The sequence below is a fragment of the Manis javanica genome, chromosome 5 (assembly GCF_040802235.1).
Source record: "Manis javanica isolate MJ-LG chromosome 5, MJ_LKY, whole genome shotgun sequence".
NCBI lineage: Eukaryota > Metazoa > Chordata > Mammalia > Pholidota > Manidae > Manis > Manis javanica.
The window spans coordinates 86151072-86167508 of record NC_133160.1 but is presented as its reverse complement, the minus strand read 5'-3'; the positions used below and the strand labels follow the sequence as shown (position 1 = coordinate 86167508).

The following is a 16437-nucleotide window of genomic DNA, read 5'->3' as shown; positions in this document are numbered from 1 at the left end:
ATTGAGATTCTGAAGCCATTTTTTAAAAAGTTTCCCCCAAATGTTGAGCAAGGAGCTACTGTACTGCAAAATATATGCTGATGTGCATCAATAACTGCTTGGAATTATACAATTCTGGTGACATATTAAAAAGGTCTCATTACTTTATTTTCATAATTTGTCCAGTTTCCATTGAATCTATCACACAAGAGATGCCTCATTCTGTATAAAGGGTTTTATCAACTGCCTCAAAAGTTGCAGTTATGTTTTGGGTAGGTCTGACTCACTCCCAGACGTATTTTTAAAGGTATAACATTTCAATTTCTCTAATTAACCTTTTTTTGGTCATTCAAAAGCTAACAGTAATTTCAATGTCACTATATAAATAACTGTTGCTTTTATCACACAAGAACAAATTTTTTTTACCTTCACATTAGGCAAAAATGCTCTTTGTTCAAGTTAGTTACGTGTTGAACTTCTCACCGGCACTCTTTCTACCTTCATATTCTTAAGAAGATTCACCAAAGTGTTAAATTCACACATAGGTAAAAGATAAAGTCTTACAAATAGTATCTTAGTTAAAAATATGGTAGTTACCATACCTAAAATATATCCAGTTACTTTTTAGAACTGAATTCTGAAGAGCTGACAGAAACATTTTTCTTAAGAAGTAGCTTTCAATAATGTTTTTATGTAAACATTTTTAACCAATGTGAGAAGTAATCAAAATAGAACGCTTTAATATCTTTATTTTATAAGAGGAGGAGTCCAGATTTTTGTTCATATACTCTGAAAAATGACTGGATTTTTTATAGTAACATCATACAAAAACTACCTCATAAAGTTATCTGGAGGAAGTAAACTTCACATAAATTATAAATTATTAGAGGAATGCATACAGGTAATGAGAAAAGGTTAGTCAAGAAAGCAAAAAGACACAAGTGTAGTAAACTTAATTTTCACTTAATGAAAGATCTTTTTTCTATTAAACATAAAAGTGTCTGCCATATGGCTAAATGATACTTCAACAAATTTCACAAAAGAAAACTCATCTGAAGTAGTTAAAAAGACCAATACTCACAAAGTACAAATGAGAACGCAAGTTTTGTGTATATAGCATTTAAATTTAATGGCTTACTTTTACTGTATTGCTTTTCAACAAATGAGAGACAGCTTATACTACAGTCACGAAATGCAAAAGTAAAATAACACAAACAATAGAGACCAGTAATTTCTTACTATTTCAGTGTAGAAAATAAATTTCTCAACTGTTTTTAACTGTAAGTGTTTTCTTGCCCACTACTCTTGTTAGAAAGCCATTTGCTTTTTATATATAAATGAGAAGAAATTCTTTTCATAGTAAGAATTTATTTACTTTTATCATAAAAATACCACAATCTCTTAATCAGAACATGAGAACCAAGGCCTTTATTTGCCATAAGATTATTTTATGTTGAATTTCCTAAAAATAAACTTCAGTAGTAACAGGTTAGTATAAAAATCTACCTAAAAGTGATTTAAGTATAGAATACAGCAACATTAGTTAATTTCAATAAATTAATTCTTAATTCTTTTCCAATTCACTAAGTTTCTATATGAAAAATCAGTAACAGATAACCCTTGAATATGAACTCTTACCTGGTAAATTAAAATAAAAAAATCTGGAAATAAAATGATCAACATCTTCTCAGAGTTCTTTATATTCATATTCTTTCTCATCACACCAAGGTTCTTGATCTTTGCTTCATATGTTCACTTAAACAAGGTAATATCCTTTGTTTCTTGGGGTCAACCTTTGAGAATTTGGGGCTAATATTTTTTTCTTCCATCTTTAGTACTCTGCTTAAGATTGTCATGTGTAACTCAGTAAAAGCATGCTTTTTGTTATAAAGTTAGATCAGAAAATTATTTCATCCCATGATATCAAATGCCAGGATAAAAATAATAATGTTATGTGATTTCAAGAATGCAAACCTATGAATGAAAAATCTAATACTCTCACTAGATAATCTAGCCCCTTAAAAAAGAGGTAGGTACCATGAAAGTTCATGATAATAAAGGAAAGAAAATTAGACAAAGCAACAAAACTTCTTCAATAGCTAGTAAGTACAGAGAAAAAGAACTACAGGGCCAATAAATGCAAGTAATGTGAGGAGAAAAATTATTGCTACTGAGAGAAGATGTATTTAGCATTTAAATCAAATTCCTAATTGGAGATAAATGTTTGAGTACATAGGAATGGTAAGGAATATCATCTTAAAATGCTCATAGACAGTTCCTAATTGTGATAAAAAGAGTAATTGCAGAGTTAGAGATTAAATAATTATATAAATGTTCCCCTTCAACCTAATGTTAATAGTAATGCAGTTTTAATATTTAATATATGGCCATTTGTATTAAAATTCATTAATTTTTTCCAATCGTTTAATCAATTAAATTTCAATTTTACATAAAATGGAATGTACTGTACCTTGACTTCTGTTCTCTTAAATGCTTGAAAAGTTGTCTCTTGTTTTAGTTTAGTTTCTGGTTTCTTAACCAATGGATCTTTGACAGCTGGAGCTACAGAAACAACAGTGGGAGCTGGTTTCTGTGGTGGTTTCTGAGTTTTTTGAGCCTGTAAGAATCAGTGAATTAGACACAAAAATCTTAGTTGAATGTACACACACACACAAAATCTATCACAGGACTCCTCACTGAATTGAAATACAGTCAAACACTTAAAAAATATTGCAATGACAATGAAAATATAGACTCTAAGACAAATTATTTTAATCATCATTCTATTAATTGTTTTATGTATTTTATTTGTTTATAGGAAAGATACTATTAAGCCTTGGAAGTCATGCAGACTAGGGTTGATTAAATACCATTTTAACAAGGCACACAAATCAAATTGTATAAACATAAAGGAAAATCACAAACTATGTGTAATGAGTTAGCTTCACTTGTAATGATGTGTATTTATTTCTTATGGTTGGTCAGACTTAGAAGTTTTCTTCTTGATGGTCAGGCATATAAGTCTGAGTAACTGAGGGGAGTTAAAAGGTAGTTCAGATCAATTATATGGCTAAAAATGCAGAACGGGGAGGAAATATATATTAGTGATAATAGACGAGCCTTTTTGAGGTTCTTCCACACTGAAGAACTAGGCACACTGAATTATTAGCAGAAGTTCACAAATTTTTATATTATCAAAAAGGAATTTGTATCCACTGTTCCTTTACAAGCATTTTCAGTTTTGTTTTGACTAATAATTGACATTTTTTCTCTATTTACAATGGGTACTTTACTCAATTCTCTCATAAACTATACTCATTTTTCAGTTTATTCTTTAGGGTTTTCCAAGTAGATAATCATAACTATATAAATAGTCTTAACTATAAACTAATACATAAAAAAAGCACAGTTTTTGGAGTCAAACAGAACTAGGGTTAAAAAACCCAGCTCAACTACCTCCCTAGCTATGTTACCTCAGGCAAAATACATAAATCTCTCAAAGCCTCATTCTCTTCAACTGCAAAATGGGAATGATACCATTTGTTTCAAACTTGGGTTAATAAGGTGAATTATGATTATATAAGAATTTAGCATGGTGTCTGGCACATGTTGAGGACTAATAATAATAGTTACTATTTATTTATCATTATTACTTACAAAGGATAAGAAAATTGCATCGAGAAGAACCCAGCATATCCATTCCACTGTCCTTGACCATTCTAGTAAGTTCACACAGGACTATGCCAGGGAACCTTTGATGATTTGTTCCCATTTCTAGGACTCTGAATACAGTCATTTTATATTCTTAGTTGTGTAATTTCATTCTATGGTTTGCCATACTAAATAATTATGGTTCTTAAGTCTCAATTTATCCCATTTTTCATATTACATGCTTTCCACATGAAAGTACACTTACTTTCAAACATCGCTTACAAAGTAACGTTCAGATCAAGAATATTATTAAGGATGCTGGAAGACTATCTGTGGTAAACTATACTGTACCAGCAGGAAAGAAGGGCCATTTTTACCCTCTACTACAGAACCACTTTATGAAAATGCAATTCTCAGGGTAAATCATAATGATGTTTCTCAATTTTATACTTTCCTCCATCCACATTTACCATTCCCGAGGTTAGACTTTGAATACTGTCCTAATTTGCATGCATTTGCAGAGGAAGATTCATTACAGTGAAGTCCACAAAGGACTTCTGCCTAGGAAATCACATTTGGATCTTTTTCTGCTTCCTCCATTTCACCTCGCCATCTTAGTATTTGAATAATAAATACTCAGAACCCTTTCTCCTTTAATGGTAATACTAATTTAGAGAACTAGAATGTTATCACTGACTCTGTTGCTCAATAAAGGCACTATAATTTTTCACTGATGACTGCCTCACATAGTGCAGAATGTATGAAATTTCCCACACAGGAAAATAATTTCCAGTATGGAAGCAATAAAACACACCACATATTTCTAAATGTTGTATGGTTGAAGTGTATTACTACTTTAGATTGAGAACTACTGCAATAAGCCATGAGTCTCTTATCTAGTATTGGGGAAAACCTATTACCTGGCAGACAGAAAATTACAGAACTGAAGAACAACCTTGGTCCCTGACACACTCTATCACAACATTCTTAACTAGGTCTTCCTATAATAATGAATACTGCAGAATGTGCCCCTGTTGGAGAAATTAGTACAAGAAGAAAAGGGATGTAAGATGCTATTTATAGTATCTCTGGAATAATCTTAGAGCAATAACCAGCACATATGTGAGAAGTTTCATGAAATAAATTATAATTAAAATGACTGGATTTAGCATCCCCACTGTTGCCAAATTCTTCTCTCTCATTAATCCTTGTGTTTACGGGATCCTGATATTCAGGATCACTTTAGATCATACCTTTTCATATTTCCGTAGGTCTATACTTGGTATGTTCTAATCATGTTCAAATATTAGTCATAGTTCCCCATTCAGTAGTACTCTGACTTTTGGACATATAGACTATAAACTTACTGACTATTGATTTTTGGTCCTAATGCACATTTCCTCCATTTTATGTATCTTAAAATGAGACCAATAGAATGTGGGATGTGTCCAGTCCTGAGCTCTGCTCTATGCTATGCCAATGAATGAGACATGGTCTTATTGATACAAGAATTACACATTTAATTTGCCAAACAGTAAAGATTTTTAAAAATACCAGATGAAAAAAAAACTGAGAAGGAGAACATATGGGAACATGAAAGTTCATCACATATTTAGGGAATGATACACTTAGTCTGGCCTGGCCAGAGTTTATGGGTGTATATGGTAAAGTAGGGGAGAAGATACAATGTAGACTTGGGTCTGAGAGAGAAGGTCTATATACCCACCCTAATGAGGAAAACCTCATCATATAAGTAACTGAAAACCACTGGGCATATTTAAACTGATAAAGGTAGATAATTATTTAGAAGAGTAATTCTAATTGTTCTAATTATAATGAGTAAAGTGGTTTGAAGGGAAGGAAGGGGACATCTTAAGAGGCTAAAGCAACAGGCAGTAAGAGCAAAATGAACAGATTTGAAAAATATACAAGAGATAGAATTTACAAATTTGGTAAACAAAGAGATATCAAACTAACAGAATAGCCAAGGATAATGTTTTCTAGTTCAGGCAATTGGTGAAAAACCTGAGTGGAAAAGAAAACAACTTCAATTTTAAAGATGTTGAACTTAAGTAACTGTAGGATACCAGGTCAGCTGCCAAAGTTCATTCCAGAAAGAAGGTTAGAACCATAAATATAGATTCAATGTAAACTAAGTCACATAAAACTTAGGAGAGAATAGTGCTTACTCTATTAAGAGTCTTACAATGAAATGATAGTTGAAAAGAACAAATCCTGAATATTATTAAAGAAAGATAAATTACTGTCACAAATTATTTATTTTGACTATTACTAATTCTTAGTAATAATTCTCTGTCAAGGTCTAGGAATGTACCTGGAATCATTTTGGTTGAGGACCTGGAAGGCTATTTTAAATAATAAGCTAAATAAAAATCAGACTTAGCAGAAAAAATTGGAGCACTTCTGACTTAAAAAGATATATTTGGTCAGAAAAATCTACGTAAACAGTCATTTGGTTAATAGACATGAATAATCTCCCATTGAAAGTCCCTAATCTAAGGCAGGGGAAGAGAGATGGGGAAAGCAAACTAGCTTGAAGTAATAACAACTCCTTGATTTCTTAAAAAGAAAATGAAGTTCATGTATCTACCATTTAGATGAATAAAAAGTTAGAAAACTATTCAGTATAACAAATGAAAACATTTCAGTATGATAGTGAAGGCAGTTACATTAGTGAGCAGTAAAGCAAGAAAGCACATTGAGAAAATGAGATCTATGGCCAAAGAAGAGAAGGAAAGACTAAGGAACTGAGAAACATTCAGGGAAAGGCAGAGATGCACACACAAATACAGCTTAAGCTCACTCAGAAATAGACATTTTCAGTATTTCCTTACAAGACTCACCAAATACTGGGGTTTGTATCTCACTACTTCCCACAGTGCTATGTAGCATTTTAAAATGTTGGTAAGCATATTGACATACTAGTAAGATTAATATTTTGTGGGTCTCTAATCCTGTTTGACTATATAAGAATAAGCTAAAAGCTGAACAGAAAAATGTACATACTATGGTCTGGTTTTTAGACATAGACATATAAATCACACATAGACACTACATACAAAAACGTTTAAATAATCAGCTTATATAATCAACTTTTCCCAGTATCTTAAATCTAACTTTTTATGTTGAAAAGCACATACCAACAAAAAAGTGCAAGAGACTATTTAAAGTAGAGAAAAACATGATTCCTACCATTCTTTTCATTTGTCTGGTACATCGGGCACAATACCACACAAGGCGAGGGTCATTCACTTCCTTGTCTGTCACCTGGGGCTTGTGGCAGTCTTGGTGGTAGAGATTATGACACTCCTGACATTCTACTAATTGATTACCAGAGGCGACAGTCATTTGCCTAAGAAAATATACCATTAAACATTTCATTTACTTGAATGTAACAATTTAGTCATTGTAGGGTTGTTCTGGTGAAGTTTGATAGAAAAAAACTGCAGAAAACCACAGAGCAAAATAACAAACCCCAATATGTAACCTGCACGAGCACTTCATTTCTTTCAAAGCTTATGTTCAACCATTAATAAATATATCAGGTGCTTTAGTAACTCAATTTGGCTATATTCTACTAAACCATTTCTCACTGTAATTTTTCTCTTTTTTCCAGAATGTAGTAGACTTTGGCTAGTCTCATGACAATTTCCTTCTATTGCTGTTAAATTCCTTTATATTTTTTACCTACATGTTGTTCTATCTTTTCCATTAACATATGAGTGGCCTAAAGGTAGGAACTAGACCATTATTGTGCAGACACAGGGTGTTCAATAAACAAATGTCTTATCAACTGAACAGAATGTAGCAATATATGTATCAAGAAGTATAAATTCTAATAGCACAGAAAACAATCACCACAGCCTTAGATTATCATAAGTCTCCTGATGGAGGATTACAGTTGCTAGTTCTCTCCCCATTATTGCTTAACCATTTGTTTATTTATTTAAAAATGATACCCTTCATGGTAGATAAAGGTTTAAATAAACAAATGCATGTGAAAACAATGAAGCTGTAACAAATGATCCTATTCAAAAGTATATTTACTCATTCTCTATATGGTCACAAAAGTTTATAGTTATTTACTCAGTTCCAGTGCACCAGAATTTAACATTTTCAGGAACAAATTAGCAACAAAGATGGCAATCTTTTCTGCTGTGCTGGGCAGTGAAAGCCATTAACAATTAGAAACACAGCCCCTACACACACACACACACATGCACACACACACACGCATGCACGCATGCACCACCAACCCAGAAAACAAGATGGTGGAGTAGGAAGGCAAGGTGGAAACTTCCTCCAACACACACACCACAGAAGAAACTACAGAAAATACAACTAACCCTGAAAATGACCTGAAGGCTGCAGAACAGACCACCTACATCTGGTGAAGATGAGAAGACCACTCAGAGAAGGGTAAAGTGGCAGAGCCATGATCAGTCAAGACCCCAGCCCTTCCTGCATCCCAGACCATAAGCAGGAGGTAGAGCAACAGAGTGGGGAGGGGACAGGGGCTCTGGAATTGCACAACTGGACCTGGAGATCTACTCTGGAAACATGAGTTCACATTGCATTGGATTTTTGTGATTGCTGGGGCTGGACACCAGAGAGTTGGAGCACTCTGGGAGGCTGAGACTCCAGCCACTTGTGGAGGACAGCACCCTCAATTGGTCCCACTGAGACCCAAAACATAGAGGCAGTTTGAAAGATTTGCCAGCAATGGGAAGGGTACAGGGGGGAGGTGGTGGATGAGGCAGGTAGACTACACTTCCCCGATGCCCCTTCAGCCTTCCTGGCTGGGCAATTGTGGGAGAAACAAACACTCCATACCCCCAGCTGGTGGCTCAGCCCTAAGGTGCTTCCCTGCACAATTGCCCACCCACCCAGCCTGATAGGCCCAGCAGCAACAGACTACTGCCTGGCAGGCAGAGGGAGGCTTTCCAAGCTATCATGGCCCTCTCTCAGCCCAACTGGGAAGGTGCATGAGGGGCCCAGCTCCAAACACTCCTTTCTCCTTGAGGGTGACCCAGTCTGGCACCGTGGGCCCCAGTGCTGCGCACTCCACAGAAGAGCCATGTACCTACCACGTTAGTGCAGCAGTGTCATCATCACTGCAGGACAGGCAGAGGGTGAACTGCCCACAACAATCCCAGTAGAAGCCCTGCTGATCAGCACACAAAGGGCTGGCTAAGGAGAGCTGCCATCTATGGCAGACTGAGATAGACCAGTGCAGACAGACAGAAAGGCAGCCCTGCCCATAACCCACAGCAGTACTGGGGTACCACAGCAAACAACCAGACACTGGAGAATAAAGGGTCTTGAGCTCCTGGGCACCAAAGGATACCTTCATGAAGCCATTACTGTCTAGATGAGGAAACAGAGCAAATATATGCAATACAAAGGAAGAAACACAGAAACCCTGATAAATGAGGAGGTAGAGGAATATGTTCCAAACAAAACTACAGGACAGGACACCAGAAAGAGGGCTAAATGAAATACAGATCATCAACCTTCTTGATAAAGACTTCAAAGTAACAATGATAATACATACTCAGTGATCTGCAGAAAAGTATTGATGATCTCAGGGAGGACTTCAACAAGGGGAGAGGAGTTGAAAAAGAGCCACTCAGAGATGAAGAATACAGTAACTGAAATGAAATATACAATGGAGGGAATAAATAATAGATTGCTGCAAGTAGAGGAGATAATCAATAAGATGGGAATTAGAGAACAGGAACACAATGAAACTGAGGAAGAGAAAAAAGAATCTCTAGGAACAAAAGAATGCTAAGAGAGCTGTGTAACTACTCTGAATGAAACAACATTTGCATAACAGGGGTACCAGAAGGAGAAGAAAGAGACAAAGGGGCAGAAAGTCTCTCCGAAGAAGTAATTGTTGAAAGATCCCCAATCTGGAGAAGGAAACAGACACCCAGGTTCTGAAAGTACAGACAGCCCCTAACAAAAGGAACCTCAGTAAGACAACACCAAGACATATAATAATTAAAATGAAAAAGATTAAGGATAAGGAGAGGGTATTAAAAGAAGCCAGAGAGGGAAAAAAAATTACTTATAAGGGAAACCCCTAAGGCTATGAGCATTTTTCAGCAGAAAGTTTACAGGCCAGAAGGGATTGGCATTATATATTTAATGTACTGAAACAGAAGGACCTTCAACCAAGAATTCTCTACCCACAAGACTATCAATAAAAGTTGAAGGAGAGAATAAACAGTTCCCAGATAAATAAAGGCTGAAGGAACTCATCACCACTAAACTGGCATTATAGAGTACGTTAAAGGGACTTCTGTAGATGGAAATGTTCTCAAGTCTAAATAGTTTTTTTCACCACTGAAAATAAACCCACAGTAAAGGTAGCAGACCAATTATGTACCAAGAAACTATGAAATTAAAACTAAAGTAGGAAAACCATTATACACAAAAGCAGTCAAGGGATATACAAAAAAATGGAGATTATGACATCTAGTACATAAGGTGTAGAGGAGGAAGAATAATAAAAAAAAGTACTTTAAATTTTGTTTGAAATAGATTAATCATTAACTTAATATAGGCTGTTACATGTTAGGAAACTATCCATGAACCTTATGGTAACCACAAACCTAAAGCCTATAACAGATACACAAAATACTAAAAAAGAGAAATAAAATCATAACACTAAAAATACCCATCAAATAACAAAAGAAGAGTATAAGAGGAAGAAAGGAACAGAGAGGAACTACAAAAACAAGCAGAAGAGAGTTAATAAAATGGCAATTAGATACAAACCTATCAATAGTTACCTTAAATGTAAAGAGATGGAATGCACCAATCAAAAGACATAGGGTGGCAGAATAAAGAAACATGACCCATCTCTATGTTGCCTATATGTATTACCAAAGTGTAATACATGAAACCATAAAACTTTCAGAAGTGCAGTCAAAAATCTCAAACAAAAGCAGGCAATTCTTTCCTGGATACATCTCAGGCAAGAACAACAATTATTAAAAATGAACAAATGGTACTATGGTACTACATCAAACAAAAAAAGCTTTTGTACAGTGAAGAACCCCATCAGCAAAACAGAAAGACAACCTACAGTGTGGCAGAATATATTCATAAATGATTTTTCCAATAAAGGGGTTAGCATCCAAAATTTACTAAGAAATTTTATGCCTCAACACCAAAAAAACAATAACCAAATTAAAAAGTGGGTGGAGGACCTGAAGACATTTCTCCAAAGAAATTCAGATGGCCAACAGGCACATGAAAAGATGCTCCATATCACTGATCACCAGGGAAATGCAAATTAAAACTACAGTGAGATACCACCTCACACCAGTCAGAATGGCCACTATCCAAAAGATAAGAAGAAATAACAAGTGTTGGCAAGGATGTGAAGAAAAGGGAACTCTCCTACTCTGTTGGTGGGAAAGCAGTATGGAGGTTCCTCTAAAAACTAAAAATAGAAATACCATATGACCCAGTAATTCCACTTCTAGAAATTTACCTTAAGAAAACAAAACCCCTTATTAGAAAAGATACATGCATCCCTATGTTTACTGCCACATTACATACAATAGCCAAGATATGGAAGCAACCAAAATGTCCATCAATAGATGAATGGATAAAGAAGATGTGGTACATGCACACAATGGAATATTATTTAGCAATAAAAAATAAAGAAATCCTGCCATTTGCAACAACATGGATGGATATTATGATAAAAGAAATAAGCCAGGTAGAAAAAAGATGAATATAAATATTCATTTATTTGTGGAATATAAAAACAAAGCAAAACAGAAGGAACAAAATAGTCACATGGAGAAAAGACAAATACAAATATTCACTTATTTGTGGAATATAAAAACAAAGCAAAACAGAAGGAACAAAACAGCATCAGACTCAAAGACAACGAGAAGTGACTGGTGGTTACCATGGGAGAGGGTCTGGGGTGAGTAGATGGGGAGAGTGGGGAGGGTGAGAGGGATAAAAGGGCACAAAAATTTTTAATCATAATATAGGTTGATCACAGGGATGATAGTAAAGCATGGAAAATACAGCCAATGATTCTGTAACATATTCCTATGTTGACAGATAGTACCACACTACAGGAGGTGAGGAATTAATAAAATAGATAACTACTGAACCACTGTGTTGTATATTTGAAACCAATATAAGATTGTGTATCAACTATACTTAAATAAAAAATGAAAACATAGCCTTTGGCATGAAGGAGTTTAAAATCTAGTTATTCTGATATTTTACATGCATCTTCTACTAATCACCAGTGCTTTTATAATAATGTATCCATGTTTTAAAACAACACTGAAATAACCTACTTGATCTATTCATTTCATTTCTGCAATCCTTAGGAAAAGATTTAATGGTGTTTTAGGAAATGATAACATAACAGTTTATTTTATAAGTACTATCAACAATTCAGAAAAAAAAAGGAACACAGACTTTTTAAAAAGAAAGATGGAAATAACTGAATCTGCTACAGACTCTTCCTCACTATAAAATAAAGCAAGAACCACTTTTCCTCTATAACTTAAAAATTTAGAAAATGTTACAACAATATAAAGATGAAAGATGCTACAGTGAGGAAGGTAAAACGGTTGACGATTTTCAGGACAAACTGCTACAAGAGCTATTCATAGGGAATAATCTACTTATCTGTTACCCACCTCCAAATAACAATAACAGAAATATTAAAAAACACCCAACAGTTGGTATTTGAATTTTCTTAAAGTTGTTTGCTCTTTACAAAGAAACAAAAGAATCTGCAGCAAGGTACAACTTACCTGCAAACAACACAGGCCAATCCCATCTCCATGGCAAAATCATCAGCACTGGTCTCCTCAAAACTGGAAAGGTCAGCCATAGCTAAATCCTTGCTGGTTTGAACGGTAATGGGAGAGGACCGTGTCTCTGGTTTTTCCAACCTAGGTTTCTTTGGAATATCAGTGCCTTCAGTGATATCTGATTTCATCTATAAAAAGCATACGATCATGCACCCGTATGTTTACTGCAGCACTATTTACAACAGCCAAGAAATGGAAGCATTATTTACAACAGCCAAGAAATGGAAGCAACTAAGTGTCCATCAGTAGATGAACAGATAAAGAAGATGTGGTACATATACACAATGGAATATTATTCAGCCATAAGAAAACAAATCCCACTATTTGCAACAACATGGATGGAGCTAGAGGGTATTACGCTCAGTGAAATAGAGGGTATTATGCTCAGGTAGAGAAAGACAAGTACCAAATGATTTCACTCATATGTGGAGTATAAGAACAAAGGATAAACTGAAGGAACAAAACAGCAGCAGAAACACAGAACCCAAGAATGGACTAACAGTTACCAAAGGAAAAGGGACTGGGGAGGTCCCACTAAGGGTGGGAATGGAAGGATAAGGGGGTGGGGGGTGGAAAGAAAGGGGGCATTATGATTAGCCTGTATAATGGGGGGGCATGGGGAGGGCTGTGCAACACAGAGAAGACAAGTAGTGATTCTACAGTATCTTACTATGCTGATGGACAGTGACTGTAATGGGATTTGTGGGGGGTACTTGGTGATGGGGGGAGTCTAGTAAACATAATGTTCTTCATGTAATTGTAGATTAATGATACCAAAAAAAAAAGCATACAATCAGAAAGCATCATGTTAGAATAAACTTTGCATCACTGAGAGATGGGTAAGATGGACAGTGTGCAATGCCCAAAGTTTACTTGACAGATATTTTCTCAAAGTTAGGGATAGATATACACACTAAGGATATATAAGGGTTTTATAGTAAATTCATTGTCAGTATGTTAAAAGAAACAAGCAAGGAGAAATAAATAAATCAGAACATTTTAGCATGTATTTGCATATCTCTTTGTACTTTTTCATCTGTTAAAGAATTCTGGAAGTTTATTGGGTTTACTTATTCTGCCCTTTTTCCCCTGAAAAGCCACAGAACTAATAAGACTGTTTTTCTTAAAAATATTTTAAATTATAACCTACTGACATTTAAAATATATTGAAAAGAAGGAAATATCTACTAGCCTTCTAGATTTAACACATGGCCATATTTGCTTCAAAGCAAATTCTGGCCTTTCTCTTTGAGATATAAATAAACCTGTCAGATTAGCAAAAACTTAATCTGATAAGATGGGGAGAATTTGGCATTCTTATACTTTATTGGTGAGAGTATAAATTTAGTTCATCCACTTTGGATAGTAATTTGACAATGCTTAGTAATAATGAAGATGTACCCATCCTATTACATCCACTTATAGGTATACATCCTATAGAAACTACCACCATGTATGCAAAGAGCTACATATAAAGCAGCTCACTGAAGCTCCATTTTATTAGAAAACAAGAAATAAGCTAACTGTTCATCAGTAGGAGAAGGTCTAATCTGGTTTATTTATAAAATGAATATTAAATGGTAGCTGAAATATTCAGATCTACATGTATCAACATAGGTAAATTTCAAAACTACATTATTGATTGTAGAAAAAGTTGTCAAAAGAGATACATGTGCAATATGAAACCAGTTTCATAAATTTAAAAGCACAGAAAACAATATAGCTTACAAGTAGCTAATATTTAGAAAAAGTATGAAAAGTGTGAAAACACATGGTATTAATATACCTCACCCTGAGGGCAGGGGTTACTAAATATCTTTTCTAATGAGTATTTTTTCTTCGTGCTAAAACCTTAATAATTAACTATGTGTAGAAATCATTCAGTATACACAATTCAAGAATTATCTATAGCCCTGTTAAAGATACATGCCATTCTGTAATAAATTTCTTGTTTAGTCATTTACATCATTATTTTCTATCATTTTTTTCTTTAACAACTGTTCCATCTAGAATATTTGAGGTATGAATTAAGTTTATACTTGAAATGAGTACATCCCCTAGGGCTCAAACATTTGTTGACAATGACTTCAGTAAATGGTTTAAAAGTGTTTCTAAATTTTACTCTCTTTTCAAAAAATCAGTATATATAATTACCAAAACATATTTACTGAGTGATTGTTATGTATTTTTACCCACTATTATATAAAGGAAGTACAAAACATTTTTCTGCCTATAAGCAATTAATTAATTAATTAATTTTTTTTACTAGATTAAAATGAAATCTTACTTTATCAGTAGGTCTCTTTTCAGGTTCCTTCTTCACCTTGTCAGTTGTGAGGACCTTGCCATTATTATTGCCAGAAGGAAGATTAGAGGATGTTTTGGGCTCTTGCTTAATGGAAATTGTTTTTGTGCTTGAAATTTTGGATGGCTCCACATCCTAAAAGGTGAAATAAAAAGATAGCCATGGTTATATATTCAGCTATTTTATAATAAAAAAATAGGTCACAAATTAAACAATTTTCAAAATTAAAATACTATGTTGTAACCAATATAATGTCCTTTTCTTTAAAAAGATTTATTGAGAATAATTGATACACAAACTGCACCTCCTTAAGGTGTAAAGTTTGCTAAGTTTCTCTGCATACAAGCAATATAAAAAAACATATCATCATTCCCCAAAGTTTCCTTGTGGGCCTCTGTAATCACTCCTACAGGTATATGTCCTAGAGAAACGATGTCCCCTATCCTAAACCAACCACTGGTCTGCTTTCTGCAATTGTAGATTAGTTCGCATTTCTTAGAAATTTATGTAAATGGAATCATACAGGATGTACTCTTTTTTTCTGGGTTCTTTCACTCAGTGTATTTATTTTGAGATTCATACATGTTGCTAAGAATATCAATAAATCATTCCTTTTATTACTGAGTAATATTCCATCGAATGGATATGACACAATTGTTCATTCACTTATCTATCAGTGGACATTTGGGTGGCTTGCAGTTTGGGGCTATTACAAATAAAGCTGTTATGAACTTTCACATACAAGTCTTTGTACGGACATATACTTTCATTTCTCTAGAGTAAGTGTCTAGATTATGGATACAAATCCTTCATTAGATATATGATTTGCAAATATTTTCTCCCAGTCTCTGGCTTGTCTTTTCATTCTGTTTTAAAACTTGCTCTTGTATGACAGCTGTGCTTATATATATACTTGCTATCTATTGTTGTTAATAGTATAAAAAGTTTATGCATACAGTAGCTTCTTGGAATCAACCCCCAGAAAGGAAAGCATTTCCCTATCATTCTAAATAAAACTAGAACATCTGAGTGCAGTCCATTTTTCTGTGATAACAAATAAAAATAAAATGTAAATGGGAATGATACATAGCTTCAGAAGAGTAAAGACCTCTGAGGAGGAAAAGAAGGGAAAAGATGAGGAATGGAGCTTTAGACTTACCGGTTACAGGGCTTGACTTATTGCTGTGATGAATATCTAGATAGGGGTTGGCAAACTGGGGCCTGTAGGCCACATCTGGCCTACTGCCTATTTTCTATCAATAAAATTATACTAGAACACAGCGATATTCATTCACTTATGTACGATCTATGGCGGTTTTCACACTACCGTGGCAGAATTCGATTGTTGTGACAGAGACCATCTGGCTCACAAAACCTGCAATATTTACTATTTGACTCTACAGAAAGTTTGGTGACTACTTGTGTAGACTTAGGAAAGTGATGGAGAACATATTAATAATGCAGATTAAACTTCAAAGTGTATCCTGTCTGTAACATAAAAATTGAGGACATGATCTTGCATCATTTGAAAACTATTACCTAATTCAGCAAAGAAGTTACAAGTCACTGATGGATGAATTAAGTTCTCATTCCATTATTTCAGATTTGAATTACTCA

At 34.5% G+C, this 16437-nt stretch overlaps 1 protein-coding gene across 8 annotated transcripts in view; it reads right to left on the bottom strand.

Annotated features, from left to right (window-relative positions):
* The window catches only part of INTS12 (integrator complex subunit 12), a 39236-nt gene that overhangs the window by 1212 nt on the left and 21587 nt on the right, over positions 1-16437 (bottom strand). For 7 of the 8 annotated variants that reach the window (XM_037020248.2, XM_037020249.2, XM_073237213.1 and 4 more), the window contains 4 exons: positions 14803-14955; positions 12456-12643; positions 6844-7003; positions 2450-2596 (listed from right to left, as the gene is read on the bottom strand). In XM_037020248.2, coding sequence (XP_036876143.2) covers positions 2450-2596; positions 6844-7003; positions 12456-12643; positions 14803-14955 — 648 coding nt within the window. The remainder of the gene's footprint in view (positions 1-2449; positions 2597-6843; positions 7004-12455; positions 12644-14802; positions 14956-16437) is intronic. The other variant, XM_073237212.1, reaches the window with a different exon arrangement.